The 20,477-nt window shown below is 37.8% G+C and overlaps 1 protein-coding gene and 1 long non-coding RNA gene across 2 annotated transcripts; one reads left to right on the top strand and one right to left on the bottom strand.

The window, feature by feature from the left end:
* Positions 1 to 12,860: 12,860 nt before the first annotated feature.
* Positions 12,861 to 15,356, top strand: LOC104438477 (protein PGR). The gene is made up of 5 exons (XM_010051635.3): positions 12,861 to 13,151; positions 13,267 to 13,380; positions 13,970 to 14,192; positions 14,628 to 14,876; positions 15,002 to 15,356. Exons 1-5 carry the CDS (start codon positions 13,003 to 13,005, stop codon positions 15,131 to 15,133), a joined length of 867 nt encoding a protein of 288 aa, XP_010049937.3. The 5' UTR covers positions 12,861 to 13,002; the 3' UTR covers positions 15,134 to 15,356.
* A 550-nt stretch (positions 15,357 to 15,906) lies between these two features.
* LOC104438476 lies at positions 15,907 to 16,977 on the bottom strand. The gene is made up of 2 exons (XR_005549913.1): positions 16,510 to 16,977; positions 15,907 to 16,197 (listed from the first exon to the last, which is right to left on the bottom strand). It is a non-coding gene; the product is annotated as a hypothetical protein (long non-coding RNA).
* Between the last annotated feature and the right edge of the window lie 3,500 nt (positions 16,978 to 20,477).

The raw sequence follows: 20,477 nt of genomic DNA, 5'->3' as shown, positions 1-20,477 counted from the left end.
AATCAATAAATTTTGTTTACGTTAGTGTTATCATGTTACATAAAACAATCGATGTCTACATCGGCAATTTTTCCCAAACAATGGACTCAATTGGCGAAAGGTTAAAAGTTTACAACTCAATTGAATTGAAAGGTGACTAAAAAAAATTAAATGAAAGATATTGTTTGAATTGGCATAGAGACAATTTTCCCATATTCTACATTATCATGTAACATGAATAATTATTTTTTTTCAAATTAAACAAATTAAAAATAATTTTAGACGGATCATTTGTGTTATTCTTTGTTCGTGATCCTTTACATTCCCTTTGTCTTTTTGTTTAAGAAAGAATCTACACTGCCCCTGTAAAGAGATGGAACATAAGCAGGTTTATCCACTCTAGATTTGAGGATCGTAACAACAAAATCATTATGAGCGATGGCGTACGACGTGGCTTGTGTCAAAAGACAAATCTTAATACACCATCTCCCCATATTTAATGCAATGACAAATTATTCAGAAAATGGCGGCAAACCATAAATTGCCAATGCAACCTCTTTTGACACGGTGGTTTTACAAAAAGGAGAACGTCTTTTCACATTATAACTCTCTAAATTTTCGCTCGACATTTGATATAACCCTTAAATGTTTTTATTATTTAATTTACTCCATGAATCTTTCAAATTAATTTCGATATGACTATCAATCAATTTTTATATCGAGTCATGTAAATTCTTTTGTTTTGTTCTTCTAATGTTGACGGTCGTGCCGGCGCCAAAAAAAAAAAAAAACCAAAAAATTGATGTAAAATGTGGCAACGTTTTCTATCCAAATAATTAAAATATATTAGTTTTTCCTTTTCTTTCTCTCTTTTTCCCTTCATCTTCTTCATCGTCGGTGCGGTCCTCTGCGTCCCCTCTCACGGCCATATTTTCCTTCTCTCTTTTCATCTTCCTCCGTTCCAGGGTTCATCACGACGCTTTCCTCCTCACCGCACGCTCGCCCCAATCAAGCGGTGGACAATCTTTCTTCTTCAAACTGCAAACGAGACGCTCATCGGCACAAGAGGCCTTCCTGAAGGATGAATTGGGGCGTCGAAAGCAATCGATGAGGCGACGGATTAACAGTCTCTACATGATGGACGAGGTCGCCGATCCGAGACCGGCAGCCCGCCTTAGGTCATGGCGGCGGACCAATGGTGTGATGGTGGTGAGGCGCTGGAACAATGGTTTCAGGGCAGAGAGATGCCGGGGAGGAGGGTTGCACAACGGCGAACGGGGAGCGCTGCCGGGAAAGAAGGAGGTGGTAAAAATAGAAAGAAAAAAGAAAGCGGGGAAGAAAGTATAAATTTTCCATGGTAAGTGGACCCCTTCAACGAGAACGGAAAAAGCATCCCAACGGTCTGATTGGAGACGTTATATTAGCTGCCACGTCAGCAATTTCTAATAATCAACCTAATAGAAAGATGACGGTCGAACCAATTCACAATAAATTGAACACGAAAAATGTTTCGAAAATGTATTAAGCGTTGAATAAGAGTTCATAGATTACCCATGATATTACCCCCACAATATCATTTGGATTTGATATTGTATATTAAAAAAAACTAAATTGACCCTCTCTCTCTCTCTCTCTCTCTCTCTCTATACCATCTTTTTAATATAGAAGTATGATATGCGTCCTTGCTTTTAAAAGTTCAAAAACAATTCCTACAATGCTAAGTATAATGCGATTATTGTTGAATCAAAAACTTAGCGAAGCGCACAAAGAGCATTATTTGTGCGTTGGCTACGGTCACGTACCTTATAATTGATCGAATGGTTGTACGAACCAATATTAATTGATCAACTACCCTACTACGTTGAAATTGTGAATCACTCTAAAGTCAATTGTCACATTCAATGTTGAACCGATGACATGATATGTAATGCCGTTTAAGTATCTTCCTCTGATGAAAGTGATTGCTCCGACCCAAATAGGACCTTCATGGCTCTTCCCTTCCGAGTGGCACATCCCTTCACTTCTAAAATCTAAAATTGCCTAAACTAAACTAGTACACGATACAATGTAACCCCAAAAAGCATGAGAACTTGAAACATTCTATTTAAGGTCACTACAATCAAAAACCACAAATCGATATATTTATACTACATCCATCCCAAATTAATTTTTATATCACAAAATTCCACGGCTAGTACATTCATTGCCATATTTATCACAAATTAATTTATATATCACAAAAAAAAATCATAAATTGATACACTCATACTACATCTATCATTTATCTTGATCTTTAAATTAATATATCTTTAATTTGAGTAAATACATAGGTATACAAGTTCAAGAGTTTTTGTGAGACAAAGTTTTTTTTTTTTTTTTATCTCAAATTGCAGTAAATCTGAGGAGTAAATGCGGCGTAGGTATACAAGTTCAAGAGTTTTTGTGAGACAAGTTTGGCAAGCATGAATTTTTTCAGTGTAAAAATTTATTGCCGGCTGGCCTTGCCCGGAAAAGGAGGGAGGGTTTGGGCGTCACGCGAGGGGAAGGCGAGTGGGAGTGGGGGGCGGGGCGTGAGAATTAGTGAATTACGGCGTTGGAATTTAAACCGTAACGGTTGGGAGGAACGCATTCTTTACACCTTTTATTATTGTGGCTTTCGGTGACGACGACGGATGATCCCCGAAAAGGGCGCGTGGGAATAGTTTCGGAGGCCGTTTGATCGATCACCCCGTGCAATTTGCATCGCCACCAATAAGGTCATCATGACATCATCCATGCAAAAAAAAAAAACCCTTTATATCATATTTTATGTTTTTTTAATTTTTATTTTTGTTCTTGCATCCCGCGTTTTGGTTGTACATTTCGAGCACTCGTAAAGGTGAGGTTGATTAATTACAATGCGAGGACAATTGACAATGATTTAAAATATATTTTTCTAAAAACGATCATTTGTATTGTTCGATATAATTAGTCGACAATAATATTTATCATTATTAATGACAATTTACGTTTAAATATTTTCATAAACAATAAAAATATTTTCCATCCATTTATTTTTATAAGCAATATAAATAAACATTCTTAAGAAAAAATTTCAAAATAATTATTTTTCGTGAAACAAATTAGTCTTAATATAAACTTTGGCTACTCCCATCTCTTCAATGACCTTTCACTTTATCTCAAGCATAGGACTAAAATAATTCCCTTTCCCCATTCCATTTTTTCTTTTTAGTCTTTTCTCTTAAGCCACAAATTCTTGACCTAAATACATCTTAAGCCAACTCATTGAAAGGTTTGAAATCATCCCAATCGAGCTCTACATTTTCAAGAGCATCGCCTCCTCCCAACTACAATGCCCGGGGGCATCCTGTTGCACTTTCAACTAAACATTTAATTTTTTTTTTGTTAGGTCCGAAACCGGCACCGGCACAATAGACGATTCACACATTTGACATTGGTTGAGCGACACGTGTATTTGAACTCACATTCGATTGTTCTATCAGTTAGGTATTGTTATTATTATGGTGAGCAAGGAGGGGGCATAGAGCATGAATAGTATGGTGGTGTGGGCCGACAAGGGTCTACATTAAGTCGCCAATTTGATATCTTTGCATTCATTGCGTGCTCCCCATTTTTGGGTTTTGGATAGCGAAACCTGCCGCATCCCATGCTTTGTTTCAATTTCATTTTATTCTATTCTATTCTACCCTACCTTATTTTATTTTTTGGGGATGGACCAAACTTTATGGATGCACATTCCTAGCTGTTCTTCTGGCATGGCAAGGAGGAAAAACGAGGGTTTTCGATTCACACAGAATTCCTTGGCGGTTTTGTCCAACCTAATGGATTGGCACCTTGTCTGTTCAGACATTGCAAAGCCAAGTGGAAATAGGAGGAAAAAAAGGGACAGTTGTTGAACAGTTATGACCATATATATCGTGAAAAACAAACAGATTTAGCATATACTCATGTTGTAATTTGGGGTCAACCTAGGATAATTGGTCCAGCAATTGTCCACATTTTGCGCATTAGTAACTACGAGTCTTTTTCGGAATTAGGTTGCTGACCCTGGCTTCCTTAAGCTTGGAGAATCGGACGTGGATAAAAAGGTTTGAACTTTCATTAGAATTAGGTTTATAAGCCAGGCTTGTTGAAATTCGTGACTCTACCTAGGAATGCCAAAGATAGACGACATGGAGAGAGCTCTGCGTCCTTTTTCTTGTCCATATTTGTATACGGCATTGCTCTTCAACAGCTTGATCTTTTAGAGTAGATGATTGAAACACTCAACTTCAATAGAGTATTAAAGGCGAAAAGATCTTGAGTATGAATTCCTCAAACCCCGGTTCATTAATTTATGAATTTCGATTCATTGATGCTCCATAAACTCTTAGATGTTCTCGTAGGCTTTTGACATTCTACAGCCTATTGATCGCTCGAGGAAGAGTGTAATAAATGCAATATCTATTATTCTACATTGTTTCCTACCCCACTTAGCCTTTTGAACAAGATAAACACACGCTCTACTTCAGCGAGACTTGACCAACACATTACATTCGACAGCCAGTCCATTTGTCCATCGGACCTTCTCTTCACTCCAAGGATTTCAACAAATCTAGATGAGGTTGCTAATATGAGCCTTAGCCATTAACTAGTTCGTAACAGTCGGAGTTTATCATTTCAGTGGGAAAAATTCTTATATGCATTCGATGCATTGAGCTTACTTAACTTTAGTTATCAAAAATCACGTGAGTGTAACGAAAAATTCAATAATATTTAATAATTGAAATCGATGCAGTTCTAATTTTGCATATGCAAGTGATGATAACTCATGTCTCGAGCGTAAGAGAAGGCAAAGTACCCCTCTGACCCATAATTACAATTTTCTTTTTCGAACTAATCCTAGTTTGAGTAATTTGTACGTCCAATTTGACTCAGATATAGCTTTTACCAACCAGAAGGATTGAAGAATGCGAGTGTCAATTGCAAAAAACCTCGTGCAACTAATGCTGGTGACTAATTAAGGATAGCTTTAGCTTCTGTTATACACTGATCGCCCACCTCTTCCCTAATTCTCACTTCTCTTTCGCTTTCAATTCTCGTCAGAAATGTAGGTGAGAAGTGAGAACAATGCGCTGCGCTTAAAGTCTCCCTGGGCCCATCATCTTTTATGGGGGGGGCAATAATTTCTTCTGGAAGCCGAAAAAATATTTATGAGAACACGTATAGAAAGACTATGATATTTCATATGAGAATTTTTGAAGTACCATAGTAACGAATGATACCATATTATAGGATTTTGGAAAAAAATTCAATGGCTCAGTTTGGTAATGTACTGGATTGATCCCGTATGTGTTATGGATTGTTGGATCAAAAGGACAAAGATAAAGTTTCGGCCGTCGGACGATTTTAATGAAGTGGTAACTTACCAACATTTAAGGGAATTTATCGACTATAAATTTGTCAATGTTAATACGTGTGAAGGCAATTACTTGTTGACAGGGCTTTTAAGTTCTTGAATCGTGAAGAAATACTACAACCTCGTAGATAGGTTACAAATAGTAGGGGAAAAAGCGATCACGTAAAATTAGGTTTTTACGATTTTACAATTGTTTTCAGTAAATTAGGAAAAATTTAGAAAGTTATCGCTAAAAAATGAGTTAGATTCTTTTTTTTTTTGGGGGGAACGGGACACTAGGAGCGCCCTAGAATTGCAAATACTTCTTCCCAACAAAATGGTTCCTAATAACATGTCAAATATATTTTCACATGTTTTTCTGGTAATCACTTGTGGGTCTTCAGAAAATTTATCGCTTTGGAGTTTTTTTTTTTTTTTACAGGGAAGATCACAGTAAATGTTCAAAACTTTGGATAGAGTTAGTTAAAACGCTGAAAGTCATGGATCAAACTTGTGACCGATAATTTATACATAGAGTGCAATTAAGTTCTATTTTTTTTTAAATTGATAAAATCCAGTAGGAAAACTATACTAAAAAGCTCAAGTCTTACATCTTTAAGTTGTTGTGAAGTCCTAAATCTTTTACTAATTTGCAGAGCCAAGTCCTAAACTAATTTTTAGAAGGATGTAAAAATTTAAAGCTGCAATATAATTAATCTTCGAGTGTCTACAATGAAGGCAATCTTTTGCGTTGTTCATTTTAATAAATAATTAGAAATCAATTGCACCAACTAACAACTTTCAGGAGTCGATTAGATTAGATGCATAGGTTCGGAAACTTGTGCACCATTGTCCCCATTCTTACCTTAGTATCTATATGATTTTGACTTGTTAGTTGCATGCAAGAGGGTGGAGTTTTCAAGGTGTCTCAAGTTTTCCCCATGTGACATTAAATATCGTCAACGACTAAAAGACCTAGAAAGAAAAAAATTTGGTTTGTAGCTTAGCCAAAATTATTTTAAATTTACTGAAAACTGTACTTGATTTGTTTCTATGTCTAGCTGTATCCCACGAAAAGAAAACTGTACTTTTTAGTAAAAAGTTAGGTTAATTGTTCGAGAAAGATGAAATTAATACAGGCCTCGTTAAAATCCATAGATAAATAATTTGAGATCGTTTGATGCTTTCTCTCAATCAAAAAATCTAATCTCACGTCAGAAAGTCTAATAACACCCCACAAACAAGCGATGTGGGGATAATTAAGCAACAATTTATTCAAGTCGGGTTGTTTTCTAATCCAAGCATTTTGATATGTCCATCATCTTAATTAGACTCTCAAGCTTAACCACATGTTGGGACAATAAATGCAAAGTGGAGACTAAGATCATTTATTTGATGCTGCTTTAGTTGTTGGGTCGGGTAGTTTTGACCTTATGCAAACTTCCCATCTACCTACATATTGTCGGCCCATATGATGCACCGCCTAGTGTTTATGCCCATTACAAAGCTTGAACACACACCAAAAAGTTCAAATCTAATTGATGCCATGTGATTCTAGTGAAAGTTTCATTTACTAACTTTAATGTCTTCACCCCCACCTTTTTTTCCCCTTTGGGTGTAATCTTGACTGGGATTTTCTAAACGAGATCATATGCAAATGCAAATTCAATGTCCAATCAAGTCCGAGTGCTTCTGTAATTCGGTTATGGAATTGCAATTACTTGCACTCGATGCACCAAACTTCATGAATATTCAAGAACTCAATGCACAAGTCTTGAAAATGATGGCCATATGTTATATCTTTTTTAGAATGGATTTCTTGCATATGTTGCTCAGAGTCTCAGACCCAGCAGAGATTGCTGTCGTGGGTGGGTCTTGCCGCAATAAATGGGATTGGTTTTCCCTTGACATGTCGAAGGCAGCACCTAAAAATGGTCATTCCCAACCAACCATAACCATCAATTTTCGACTTATATTCAATTGTACAGTTGTGCATCCTTGTAATTCAATATGTGTCGTGAAAATAATTTATTATTGTCTTATGATATGGTTTAGCTAAGTTGACCTATAAATCAAGTGGTGACCAATGTTATTAGATGAAATCACAAAAGAAAAAAGACAACCTAATATAGACGTGTGCATGAGGAGTTTCTTTCTAATTAAACTTGAGTTTCAACTGTTATCAATAATCATAGCAATCCATGTTTAGTTACCTAAGGTTATGACACACTGTCAGAAAGATCTCCCTTTCCAATTATTTTTTTTCAATCACTTTTTTTCTAGTCTAGTTAAGTGACCGGTAAAAGAGCACACGCTTTACATGTGAAAAGGAAAATTTTAAACTATATGTTCAGAGAAAATAAATGTTTGAAGATTTGACTCGACCAAAAAAAAAAAATCCCATAAAAGATAATAAATATTTTAATCTGAACTTGCTTAAGTATGATTCTAGTGTTGAAGAACTAGGATTTAGCTAGCTTTTGAATTGCCCTTGTTCAGCATTGCAATACATGGGCTTTTGTGGAATTTGTGGGTAAAAGTTTAATATTGTAGGATTTGTTTATTTAACAGAAAATGAATAATTAATTTTTTTTTAAAAATAATTGCTTATTTCGTTTAAAATAATTAATCAATGAAAAATATTTTCATTATTGACAACAATTTATCTCTAAATATTTTTGTTGATGATGAAAATATTTTCCGCTCTTTTCTGCAAAACAAATCCTTTTGAGTTTACTTTGTTATTATATAGAGAAATATATCAACATCATTGTCTCTTGGAATGGATTTACCATTCTAAATCGAAGAATGCTATTCTACAAATAGACAAATATCTTGTTTTGATCAACCCTTTTTATTGGTGAGTTTTAGTTAACATGGGATTAACTTCATAAATAAATTGACATTCATAATTCATATATATCTTACTGGAGTCCTTAAAAAAATGTAGTGGAATATTGATATAATAAAATGAATCTAATACTTTATTTATTTTGTAGAAAATGAATGATTTAGAAAAATTTCTCCTAAATATGAATGCTTATATTGTTTGAAATAATTAGTTAATAAAAAAACATTTTCACTATCAATAATAATTTATATCTAAATATTTTCGTGAACAAAATATTTTTTGATTCATCCATTTCTATAAACGATACAATATATCATCTTTAAATCATTCATTTTTGGCAAAACAAAGAAACTCTAAATATTATTTTATTGTCTCGATAAAGATAAAAGTATTTTTTTTTTCTCTATGAGTGCTTTAGATCACTTGTTGAGCAACTACAGAATTTTTTTTTTCTTTACAGTTTCATGTAAATAGCAATTAGGATCTCGGAAACTGAAAGATTTATTACTAAGTACCTCGAAAGAACTTATTAGTGAGAAAGACTATAAAATCAAAGAAAAAAAGTCAGATACACAGTAGGTTTCAGTGTTTCACTCTCCATAATTAATTCATCTTGGGCCAGATCCTATATCTAGACAAATTCATTTTGTCATATTCAATTCTCATTTCCTGGAAATTGCCAAGCACAGACAGAGAGAGAGAGATTTCAACTACTCCGAAGTCCGAGCAAGAAATAAATGCAAGCATCCAAATGCTGGTACAAAGGCTTTTAAAAGTGAATTTGGGTGCACATGACATCACGGCAAAGGTCATTTTCTGTCTGTGGGGTGGAGAAAGGCTTCTCTCAATCGCTCTTGCTTCGGATTTCTGATGGGCACATCGTAGCAATGATTCCAGACAAATCCGTACTTCTGAACTGGCACGGATGGTTGCTGGTTGCAACGCATTATCATCAGGGTACAGACGTAGGAAAACAGGTATCAACCGCAAAGGGCAAGTTCGTTTTCTCATTAGTTTTGTTCGATGAGTTCACCTGCGAAGCCCACCTCACTCGCGCCTAATCCACCCCAACCACGTTTCGGTACACTTTAGGTAGAGTGGGGTCAAGGATTTGCTTGTGTTGCTTCAGTGTCTTAGCACATTCAAAGGACCGCTGGAGTGGTTTAGATTAGATGAGCAAGGACAGGGCGCAACGGTCATGCAGTGATGAGGTCTGTTTACAGCCATCGACCAAACTGTCGAGATAAAAGAGATTGGTTGCGAACTTTCGACAATGATTAAGACTGATAGGCCCACAGTAGTTAATGGAAAATGAGAGCCTATTGATGCCAAAACATGGAAACTACTCAATGGGCCGTTGATAACAATACTTCGCCCGGTTCTGGACTTGCGTCTTGGGATCAACAGATGCTCAGTCCAATGCCTACAAATGCGATTAAGTCTCGGGATAGGAATGTAGAATCTCCACAAAGGTTTCACCGCGCAGAACGTATGAACAGGCCTCCAATTCTGAAGATCATTCTTCCCTTTTTGGTAGGTATCACGACCTGAACCGACTGAAATGCAGCATTGTCAAGGAACGACATCGCCTTAGCTGTCGAGTCTTTACATTTAGCATCATAGCTGAATGATCTGGACTGGGGCGGTCCATGCGTTATTCGCTGCCATGTATTCGTGCATAGAATCGGAGTCATTCTTACTTGTTAATGCATTGTTTCTGCTGTTCTGCAGAAGGTAGAGTCCAGAGCAAGATTACCATTCCCAACACAACCTACTACTTCTATCAAACGCCTATTAGAATAGTGCGATTCGCATCACAGATGACTGAAATTTACATTTTCACCTCTTCCTTCATAAGCATGCAGGTATACGCCTAGTATCCTCAAGAAAATCAGTAAATGAAACCAGGATTCATATCGTCGTAACTGCCATTGACGGCATTATCTTCCCGACAGCCTGTAGGATCTCCATCTTGCTAGAACCCTATCTTCCACAAAGCACGATGGCCCACATGAAGGAGACGCATCCCCGTGCACGTACTTATTGACGTAAAGAGCTAAGAGCGCCTTCGTCAGAACCGCGCAATGAACATCTGACCACTCCCTCAGTCACTCACTCTGGCTAACATCTCCTTCAGTCATAACGAGCACGGCACATTCGGAACGGACGAGAGACGGATGGTGGAGGTATGCGACGAAGTGTACTACACCCTACTGCTAGTGCCACCCAAACCTCACCACCCAATTCTTCGTCCTAAGATAAGAATAAGCCTCGAAATTTTCGGGGAACGTGATTTTCTCATCTGTCATGTATTCCCCATAACTCTTGATCAGTATTGAGGCATTTCAAGGAAAAAGCAAAGGTAAAAGGCTTCCTCCATGCTCAATTGCAAACACTGCTTATCCTTCTCGGTTTTTACCGTCGGCCGGCCAAAACTTGCGCGACTCAGAAGATGACTCTGATCTGCCTCCATTGCAAGAGGAACAAAGCAACCTGAGAGCAAACCATGAGCATTTGACTCAATTAGAGATGACTTCAGCCACGAAACGATCTTCGACATTGGATCCGCCCGCGCTCTGGCCTCTGCGACCTTTCCCTTTCCATCTCGGCCCCATTGATAAATCCTTGATCTGCATAATCAGATCCTCTTCTGCAAAAAGTAAAGGGAGAAGAACTTCTGAACCAATCAATTTCAGATAGTTACTACTTCAATAAAAATCTGAACAGAACTGGAAAGCAAGAAAATGTTTGGATCATGGGAATGTGATCGAACATTTTTCCCATTTGGCAAAATTCGGTCAGGCTGACTAGCTTCTAAGCAATGACATGATATATGCAACACAAGAAGAAGCACACAAGATTAATATTAAGCGTCTAAGGAGGTAGCTGAATTAATATCTAATAAGATAGAAGAAATCATTTAAGCTCTATTTAGAAGATTTTTAGTTGTCCAATGCTTTTTATAAGTACCGGTAGGCGCCGAAACTGTAAGTTTGAATATTGAGAAGTTCTAATTGGAAGTTCTTTAGGTCGTCAACTTCTTCTTCTTCTTTTTTGAGATTAATCCTACTTTACTCTTATTTTAATTCTCACTATTAGACTTTTACATTGTCTCATTACATGACATAAGAGTCGAAATCCATATTTGATACTAAATTGTCCCTATCCTAATTTTCTCTGAAAATGGGGGATTCGAACCTTCCACCTCCCCATTCCCATATGGGAAGGTCATCGGCTTCTTGACAAGCCATGAAAACTTGAGTCCAACTTGACATCAATTTAGCGAGACAAAACTCAAATGTGATGCAATATATGAATATGATTGCCTCATATCCTAAAAAAAATAAAAATGACTGGATTCATTTTGACCAGTTTTTGTGGAGGAGGTCCCCGGGGGGCGGGGGGGGGGGGGGGGTGGGCTTGTGCTAAGGCTTTATGATAGGCAAGTCTAGGGCAAAGAACTAGGCCCGATCTCAAGGCCCGCCCAGGCTGGCCCGAAGATTTGTGCAGAGCGGTAGATAATCTGCATAAACCCCCTTGTCCATGAGGACCCATCGGATCGTCGAGATTGTCAGCATTGCTCTTGGGCGGGCTACTATCAAAAAGGAAGCCTTGGCCCCAACGCATTGAGCCTGCTATCTCTGTCTGGCAACCGCACCGGGCCAATCCGGGCCGACCGGGTCAAGCCGGAAATTGCCCGCGAAAATTCTTGAACTTTTCTCATGCTTTGTTCACAGATCACAAGTGGGAAGAAATCTGTAAGAAGCCGTGCACAAACTTTCTGAAAGTTTGTGAAGAGAAAGGCCTAACCCGGGAAACTTCTTCGAGATCCAGATGCTCGAGCCATTTCTAGCACCAGTCGAGTTGTCGGCGGTGGAGTTGTGGTGGAGGGTGTGATGCAGCCCGGCGGCGGTAGCTTAACTAAGAGAAACAAGAGAGACTGCACGAGAGGCGGAGATATTGAAATGAGACTGATAAATTCACTGGTAGTGGACCAAATCGGGCGGAACAAGGGACCTTCAGGAACTAAATTGAATAAAGAAAAATTTAGAAAAAAATCGAACATAACTTTTTTTTTCTTTTAGAAATCACTCATATCATTACCTGATATCCCATAGGAAAAAAAATCCTCGCCATTGCCCAAAAGCTTCTCTCTTGGTACACCACATTAATATAATTAAACATTGGAATAACATTTGTTTTTTACCGTCCTCCATTTCAAATTTTTCGAGGCGCACGCATTTTAGCATTTTTTTTTTAACCATTGGACTTATTTATTTAACACTAGGTAAAAAATTTTGCCGAAATTTAATATATTAGCAAATTATAAAAACATGTAAATTTAATTGTAGCAAAAAATTAAGTTAACAAAAAAAGTATTAAGTCTATCCAAGTGCACCCGTGAGCAATTGAAGATGGGTAGATTCATGCATGAATCTTTCGTAACTTTTTTCTAAAACTTACTCGACTTTTGATGGGTAAGATTCATGCATGAATCTTTCATAACATTTTGATAATTTCAGAAAAGAAAGGACAAAAAGAAAAAAAAAAAAAAGAAAAAAAGAAAAATCGTGCTTGACATGTTACACGAGGAACGTTTTTCCGGCACACTAGTACGGCGAAAGTGGCCCCAATAAACGAGACCGAACAAAAAGAAAGTGGAACCGCAATTACTGCGCCGGCGTGCGGGCACCCAACAACGCCTAACACTTCCCCCGCAAACTTCCCGAAGCCCGCCGCCGGAATCCGAGGAATCCGACTCCCGCCGCGACGGATGGAAGGAGCCCACCTGGTCCAGCCGGCGGTGGCGGCGCTCGTCGCGGCTTTCGTGGCGGCCAGAGCCTACCGGCGGAAATCGCTCGACCTCTCCGGGGCGCTCGCCGGGTTCCTCGTCATGGCCGTCCACATCGCAGCTGGGTACAGGTGAGTTACTGCTGCTGCTGCTGCTTTCTCGGTTTTCACGAACGGGATCCCTTTGATTTGTTTTAGTCAACGAAGCTTCGATGGGTTTCATTGGTGGGTGTCGAATCTTGGTCAGGTACGGAGCCATGCTGCTCGTTTTCTTCTTCAGTTCATCGAAGTTGACCAAAGTCGGGGAGGAGAAGAAGCGCAAGGTTGACGCTGATTTCAAGGAGGGTGGACAGAGAAATTGGTAAGTCTTTGCTCTCTCTGTCTCTCTGATTCTGCGCATGGTGGGAAATTGGATCGACATGATTATTTGAGTTCGTTTGCTTGGAAGCAATCGAAAAGTTCAATTTTTGCGCGGGCGTTGGTTGCGAATTGTAGGTGGGATTTTTGGTACGGCTTGGTTTGAGCTGATTCGTGTTTCCATTTTAGCACTTTTCCATGAATCCAATGCCTTTTTGCAAACATAGAAAAAAAATGGGACGTGAGTGTATAGGAATTTTATTGGCGTTTCCACATACTTAAAGCGTGGTTTTGTTATTCTGGGATTGTTTCTTTGGTTACTTCTGAAGTCTGAAGTCAGCGAGAGAATGTTTGATAAACAAACTTGAGTGTCTTTTACAGAATTCTTTTGAACCTCGCAACCTCGACCAGTCATGTCCAAAACGAAACCTTGCTTAATATGTTGCTGAGTTGCGCTCGGCTCTTCCCTATCTTTCGTGCGCTTGCAAGCATAACCGATGATCTTATATGGGCACTGGTTATATGTCCAATGCCTAATTGACCTGTGAAGAGGATGCTGCTGTCCGTGATGGTTGCTTTACTATTCTTATCAGGATACAGGTCCTATCAAATAGTGGCATCGCTACGGTTCTCGTGGTGGTTATCTGGACATTAACTGGATGGAAGGATGAGTGTTTGGACTCCAGAAAATCATCTCTGGTTACTTCACTTATTGGTGGCGTAATTGGTCACTATTGTTGCTGTAATGGTGACACATGGTCTTCAGAGCTCGGAATTCTTAGTGATGAGCAGCCGCGACTAATCACAACCTTCAAGGTGTGTACATTCTGTTCTTTTTCCTTGTGCCCATTGCACTGTGGGAGTCTTCCCTTGCGAGTTGGAGTGTATAGACATTATCCCCTTCAGTTTTAGGCATCTGTTTTATCAACTACCTGCAATTTCAGTACTAGGATACCCCGGCATTTGATTATGGCTTTCAGTGGAAATGGAGTCTTGAGCTTTTAGCATTTGCATGTTCATGCCTGCTGGATTTGCTAATGAGCATTTGTCCCATCCACTGCGGCATCGTTGACCAAAGCTGTGTTGCTAGATGAAAATTGTTACAAATAAATTCAGTTTCTTTGAATGGATTGATTTACGAAACTTCAAAGATTCACAAACTTTCCTCCTCTAATTCTTTTGTACTCATGGACATGTTACTTATGTGAGTTTTTTCATGTTGTCTCTAATTGGTTTGTGTATCGCCAATAGCCTGTGCGGAAGGGCACGAATGGTGGTGTGACTGTTCAGGGACTAATGGCAGCTGCAGCGGCGGGTGCTGTAATGGGGATATCATTCGTGCTTGTTGGATTTCTCACAACAAAATGCACGTTGGATGTGGCTTTGAAGCAATTATTAGTGATACCCCTTTCAACATTGGCGGGAGTTTGTGGTAGCGTCATAGATTCTCTGCTTGGAGCCACGTTACAGTTCAGTGGTTTCTGTTCAGTTCGGAATAAGGTCTGTATACTAAAGTACTCACGTCATCGACATATTAAACCATTACATGTCCTACAATGTTCAAAATTATGAGACACTTCACATGGTCTAACTGAAATTTTTGTGATCTGGAAATGTTTCTGCAGGTTGTTGGTAAACCGGGGCCAACAGTCAAGAAGATTTCGGGACTCAGCATTTTAGACAACAATGCTGTGAACCTCGTGTCGATATTGACGACCACTATGCTGACCTCCATCGCCTGCGTGTACATCTTCTGAAGTCATCTGTTCAAACTGAATAATTCCGGATAGATTGCAAAGTTGGCTCTTACGGGGCCCTAACTGAATAACTCCTTGCAGGTTGCAGGGCCCTATGCAATCACACAAATTTTTTTTTCTTTTGTAAGCTGTGAACAGGGCAAACTTAATAATCCTTGTGATGATATCTGAGTTGGCTATGAATTGAGGAAATATAGAAGACAATTGTTTATCATCTTAACAACGTCAGCTAAACGCACTCTTTGCTCTTGGTTCATGTTGATTGCTTCTGCTACCTCCAAAAAGAAAAAAGAAACTTTAGAGCAAACAACTAATTTCAACAGGAAGAAAATCCAATTTTCTGGTTCTTTTTCAGGTAGAAATAGGAACGGAAGCACAATGTAGCATGAAGTTTATTTTCATTGCTTCGAATATTTTCTACTCATTTAGTTTCTTGACATAACTTGAGCACAAAGTACAGGCATTTTGCAGTCGGAAGTGCCCTCATGGCCAAGAATTTGTGTGCCTGAAACGGTATTCGCTTGGATCGGATTAAGAGAATGTGTTAACCCAGAATTGGTATCGAACAACCCTAAAGCCTAATGAGTAATTGGATTGACGAAGCTCGTCCTTTATGGTTTAGAACTTGTGGTAAGGGTTAGCCCCTCATTCTTCTTCTTCTTCTTCTTCTGATGCCAAAAGACATGGTCTAATGCAAGTCTCGTTTGCTTCTGGATAGTTGCCCAGATAGCCATCTATTTTGTTCAGTAAAACCGAGCTTTAGACCCTCAATCTCTTCTCAAGAAACAATAGTTCTAAGTGGGTTTTACTCAATAAGTAGATGAGATCTTGCAAGCCTTGAACCTCTTCAGACATATTAGAAGATATACATGAACTAAGACTCGATATTATTTCAAAGTAGATACACTGAAGAAGCCAGATCTACAGAACATCGGGAGCACCGGCGGAGTGATATACATGATGTTCACGTGTGTTGTTCACTTTAGAGGCAGCAACAGCAGAGCATCTCCAAGCAATACTCGCAAGTCTCGAAGCAGCAGAAGCAGCAACACAGCGCGAACAGGCTGCACTTTCCAAGACCACCGCAACAGAAGGAAAAGAAAATCATCAATACACATGTAGTGATGACAAAACATATGACAACCACAACGATGATACATAGGTTTTTGTTCAAATCTGTCAAATATATGCGGTCTTGGATCGTATGTGATTGATCACTGCGAGTCTTAATTAGCAAAACGCCAAAACTTGGACCCTTTTAAGAGGCGAAAAGGACGAAAGAGAGAGAACCACTGACGAACGATAGCTGAGTGATGACCACAAGAAAGAGGAGGAGGAGAAGGATAAGGTTATGATGACGATGAAGAGAGACCAACCAAGCATAGAGGCAGCCTCTTTCTTCATGGCGTCGACGGATGTGATCGACGTGCGACACTGACACTTGCTGATAGCCTGGCGGTGCAAACATCTCTTCCTCTCTTCTGTGATCAGAGCTCGGAGTACAGCAAGAGAAAGTAGAAGATGATGAAGGTGAGTTGAAGAAGGGAATGAAAAAGGGTGAATGATGCCATTACATTGAGCAAAGAAAGGATAAGATGAATATTCTTGTTTTTCTTTTGGAATTATCCAAAAAGATCAAAATGAGAAATGAAGACAACGCCATGAGCGACACGGGAAGGAGCTGGGTGGCAGCTTCCTTTTCTGCTCGTTTCTCTTATCCACCTCTTTCGTAGCTTTGGAAGATCGTGAGTCCGTGACTCAACTATTCAGTCAATTATATTGATTGTTTCGATCGATCAGTTGCATCAGACTCATTCATGGGATGAACGTTACCTTTGAAACTTCACGTGTTGGATGGCTTGAGATTGTGATTGATACTTGTTTGAAAAGAGGGTAATGGTGATATAAAGATTTTTAGGACATTGATTGAAATTAGGAAAATTGTCTAGAAAGTCTTAAACATATTGCACATTTGTCAACTCGGTTTTAAACTTTTTAAACTATATATATATAAACTTAAGATATGCCCATCTTTCACACTCAACTATTCAGTCAATTATATTGATTGTTTCGATCGATCAGTTGCATTAGACTTGTTCATGGGATGAACGTTACCTTTGAAACTTCACGTGTTGGACGGCTTGAGATTGTGATTGATACTTGTTTGGAAAGAGGGTAATGGTGATATTTTCTATAGATTTTTAGGACATTGATTGAAATTGGGAAAATTGTTTAGAAAGTCTTAAATATATTACAATTTTGTCAATTCAATCTTAAATCTTTTTATTGTATCATTTAGTCGTAAACATTTTTACATTTTGCCAATCGAATTTATCTAATCAATTTTAGTTGAAAATAACTGACGTGGATGCTATCGTCCTACACTTATGGTAGCACGATGGCCTCACCTACATTTGGGCAAGGGCTGACTGACTCTCATTGTCCAGAGTAAGAAAAAAGTAAAGAAGGAAAAAATAAAGAAAATGAAAAGGAAAAAAATAAAAACTTAATGAAAGAATATGACATCAAATTGGCCGAAAGATCTTAATAGGCAAAATGTAAAAAGTGTTGGAATTCAATTGATATAATTAAAATGTTTATGACTAAATTAGCAAAAGTATAATAAATTTAAGATATTTTAGACAAATTTCTCTCTTTGAAAATTAGATCTTATCCTTGTGGCTGTCGTGATGCCGAAGCCATAATTAAGTGCGGCAAATCAGTGTCACTTTCCTCAAGGAGATCATTAAAGGGGAATGAAGCTCATCATTCAATAACATTTACCCACGATGGAAAATGAACAATCACTTTGGCCAAAAAGGCAAGGAACTATATATATAAACTTAAGATATGTCTATCTTTCACACTCAACTATTCAATCAATTATATTGATTGTTTTGATCGATTAGTTGCATCATACATGTTCATGGGATGAATGTTACCTTTGAAACTTCACGTGTTGGATGGCTTGAGATTTTGATTGATACTTGTTTGGAAAGAGGGTAATGGTGATATTTCCTATAGATTTTTAGGACATTGATTGAAATTGGGAAAATTGTCTAGAAAGTCTTAAACATATTACAATTTTTTCAATTCAGTCTTTAAATCTTTTAATTGTATCATTTGAGACTTAAACATTTTTACATTTTGCCAATCGAATTAATCTGATTAATTTTAGTTGAAAATAACTGACGTGGATGCTAGCATCCTACACTTATGGTAGCACAATGGCCTCATGTACATTTGGGCAAGGGCTGACTGACTCTCATCATCCAGAGTAAGAAAAAAGTAAAGAAGGAAAAAAAAAAAGGAAAGGAAAAGGAAAAAAAATAAAAACTTAATGAAAGAATATGGCATCAACGATTTTCGTCCAAAATTGGCCGAAAGATCTTAATAGGCAAAATATAAAAAGTGTTGGAATTCGATTGATATAATTAAAATATTTATGACTAAATTAGCAAAAACGTAATAAATTTAAAATTTTTTAGATAATTTTCTCTCATAAAAAATTAGATCATATCCTTGTGGCCGTCGTGATGCTGAAGCCATAATTAAGTGCAGCAAATCAGTGTCACTTTCCTCAAGGAGATCATTAAAGGGGAATGAAGCTCATCATTCAGTAACACTTACCCATGATGAAAAATCAACGGTCACTTTGGCCAAAGGCAAGGAACTATTTACATATACATATATAGCTCAATAAACTTAAGATATGCCCATCTTTCACAATCTTGTCATCTCAACATTTTTGGATAGGTCTAACCAACAATGCTAAATGCATCAATCGACCTTTACAATTGAAATTAAGTTGAAGTTAAACTCGAAATTAAGAGACCACTGCCCTGTTTATTTGAGAGAGCTTAGGCGTCATTTTGGACTTTTGGCTTTTGATCTTTTGACCCATTTTATCAAAAATCAAGATAATCAAAATCGTTACTTAAATTGACCTCCGCAAACAATATCACATAAAACTTTTATGCGTGCCAAGATTCCAGATAACTGCACATGGAAATATTACGATTTTTAAAAATATGTACTTTTTCTCAAAAGTTATGCATGAATTAATAGATTTATACGAGAAAAGGTCATATTTATACTATTTCCGAAATTTATATCTTTGATTCTTTAACGAATTTGATTTAAAAAAAAAATCATGTCTTAATTCAGAAAGAAAAGTTCCTTGGATTTCAAAAGACTTTGAATGATATCTCCACTCCGAATTAAATATATTTCTTATGTCGGTGTTATATATATTTGATAGTATCTGCCCATCTGGTCCACACAAAGGGGCATCCACATAAAATCTTGACTTTTCTGGTGGGATGAGTGGGGATTTAACTGATGCTTTTCTTCCTTTAATGTCGGAGACGCATTATGCTAATTAATTAAGCGTGGGATGCAAAGTGATTAAGGTAGGGACATCGCCATTCATCCTTGTCGCTACAAGATGTGACATAAGGCATGGCGTCATGCTAGTCTTTCCATGTGGCAACGTTTGTGTCCCCGTCTAAGATTGTCTTTCCGACATTAATATCTTCGCTGTGAATTTTATAAAACTAAAATGTGCGAATGAGATGAGGCATCGATTTCATAAGCAAAGCTATATTTTGACTCCAGAAGTACTGAAAATATTTCAGCATCTAGCATTACTTTCAATTGCCCAATCAGAAGGTAACACAGCTTATACGAAGAACAAGATAAGCATACCGTAGTCGTCCAAATCACAGAAGAGAAGTCCTAAACTCTATATGGAAGAAAAAATGACATAAATAGTCCACAAACTTTCCCTCAAAATACAATATGATAACTACTGGAATTCGCCCCAGTGGCCACATTTCCAACATGGAAGGGGGAGGTGAGGGGTTCAAATCCCCACCTTCTTGGGGAATGAGGTGGGGACGCGTAAGTTTCAGGAGTGGGCTTCGATTCCCACACCCTACAAGAAGCAGGGCAAAAGTCTGAGAATGAGTGTAGAGTAGGAATAGAGTAGGACTGACAAAAAAAAAGAAAGTATAATGTGATTCATAAACTTTTAATTTATTCAATATGGTCCATAAACTTGTAATTCTTAAACTTTCAGTAGACATTTAATTCATCGGGAATTAAATTGAATTCGGTGATATAATAATTTAGGAAACAAGATTGAATATTTATCAAAATTTCAGAGATCACATTAAATAAATTAAAAGTTTACAAACCACATTGCATATTGGACAAAATTCAAAGACAACATTGAACAAATTAAAAGTTCGAAATCCAATTATATATTAAGACAAAGTTCAGAGAAGCCATTAATGCAACCCAAAGAACGAGCCAGTCACCATAATCTCACGGGCTTGTCTAT

This window comes from Eucalyptus grandis, chromosome 3 (genome assembly GCF_016545825.1).
Source record: "Eucalyptus grandis isolate ANBG69807.140 chromosome 3, ASM1654582v1, whole genome shotgun sequence".
Lineage (NCBI taxonomy): Eukaryota > Viridiplantae > Streptophyta > Magnoliopsida > Myrtales > Myrtaceae > Eucalyptus > Eucalyptus grandis.
The sequence above is the reverse complement of the archived record's forward strand: the minus strand, read 5'-3'. Positions and strand labels throughout refer to the sequence as shown.

Bases quoted from the DNA above. Each gene is read 5' to 3' on its own strand.
- LOC104438477 (XM_010051635.3), top strand. From the start codon at position 13,003: ATGGAAGGAGCCCACCTGGTCCAGCCGGCGGTGGCGGCGCTCGTCGCG. The intron at 13,381-13,969 runs GTAAGTCTTTGC...TATTCTTATCAG, and splicing joins GAGGGTGGACAGAGAAATTG to GATACAGGTCCTATCAAATA. The intron at 14,877-15,001 runs GTCTGTATACTA...ATGTTTCTGCAG, and splicing joins TCTGTTCAGTTCGGAATAAG to GTTGTTGGTAAACCGGGGCC.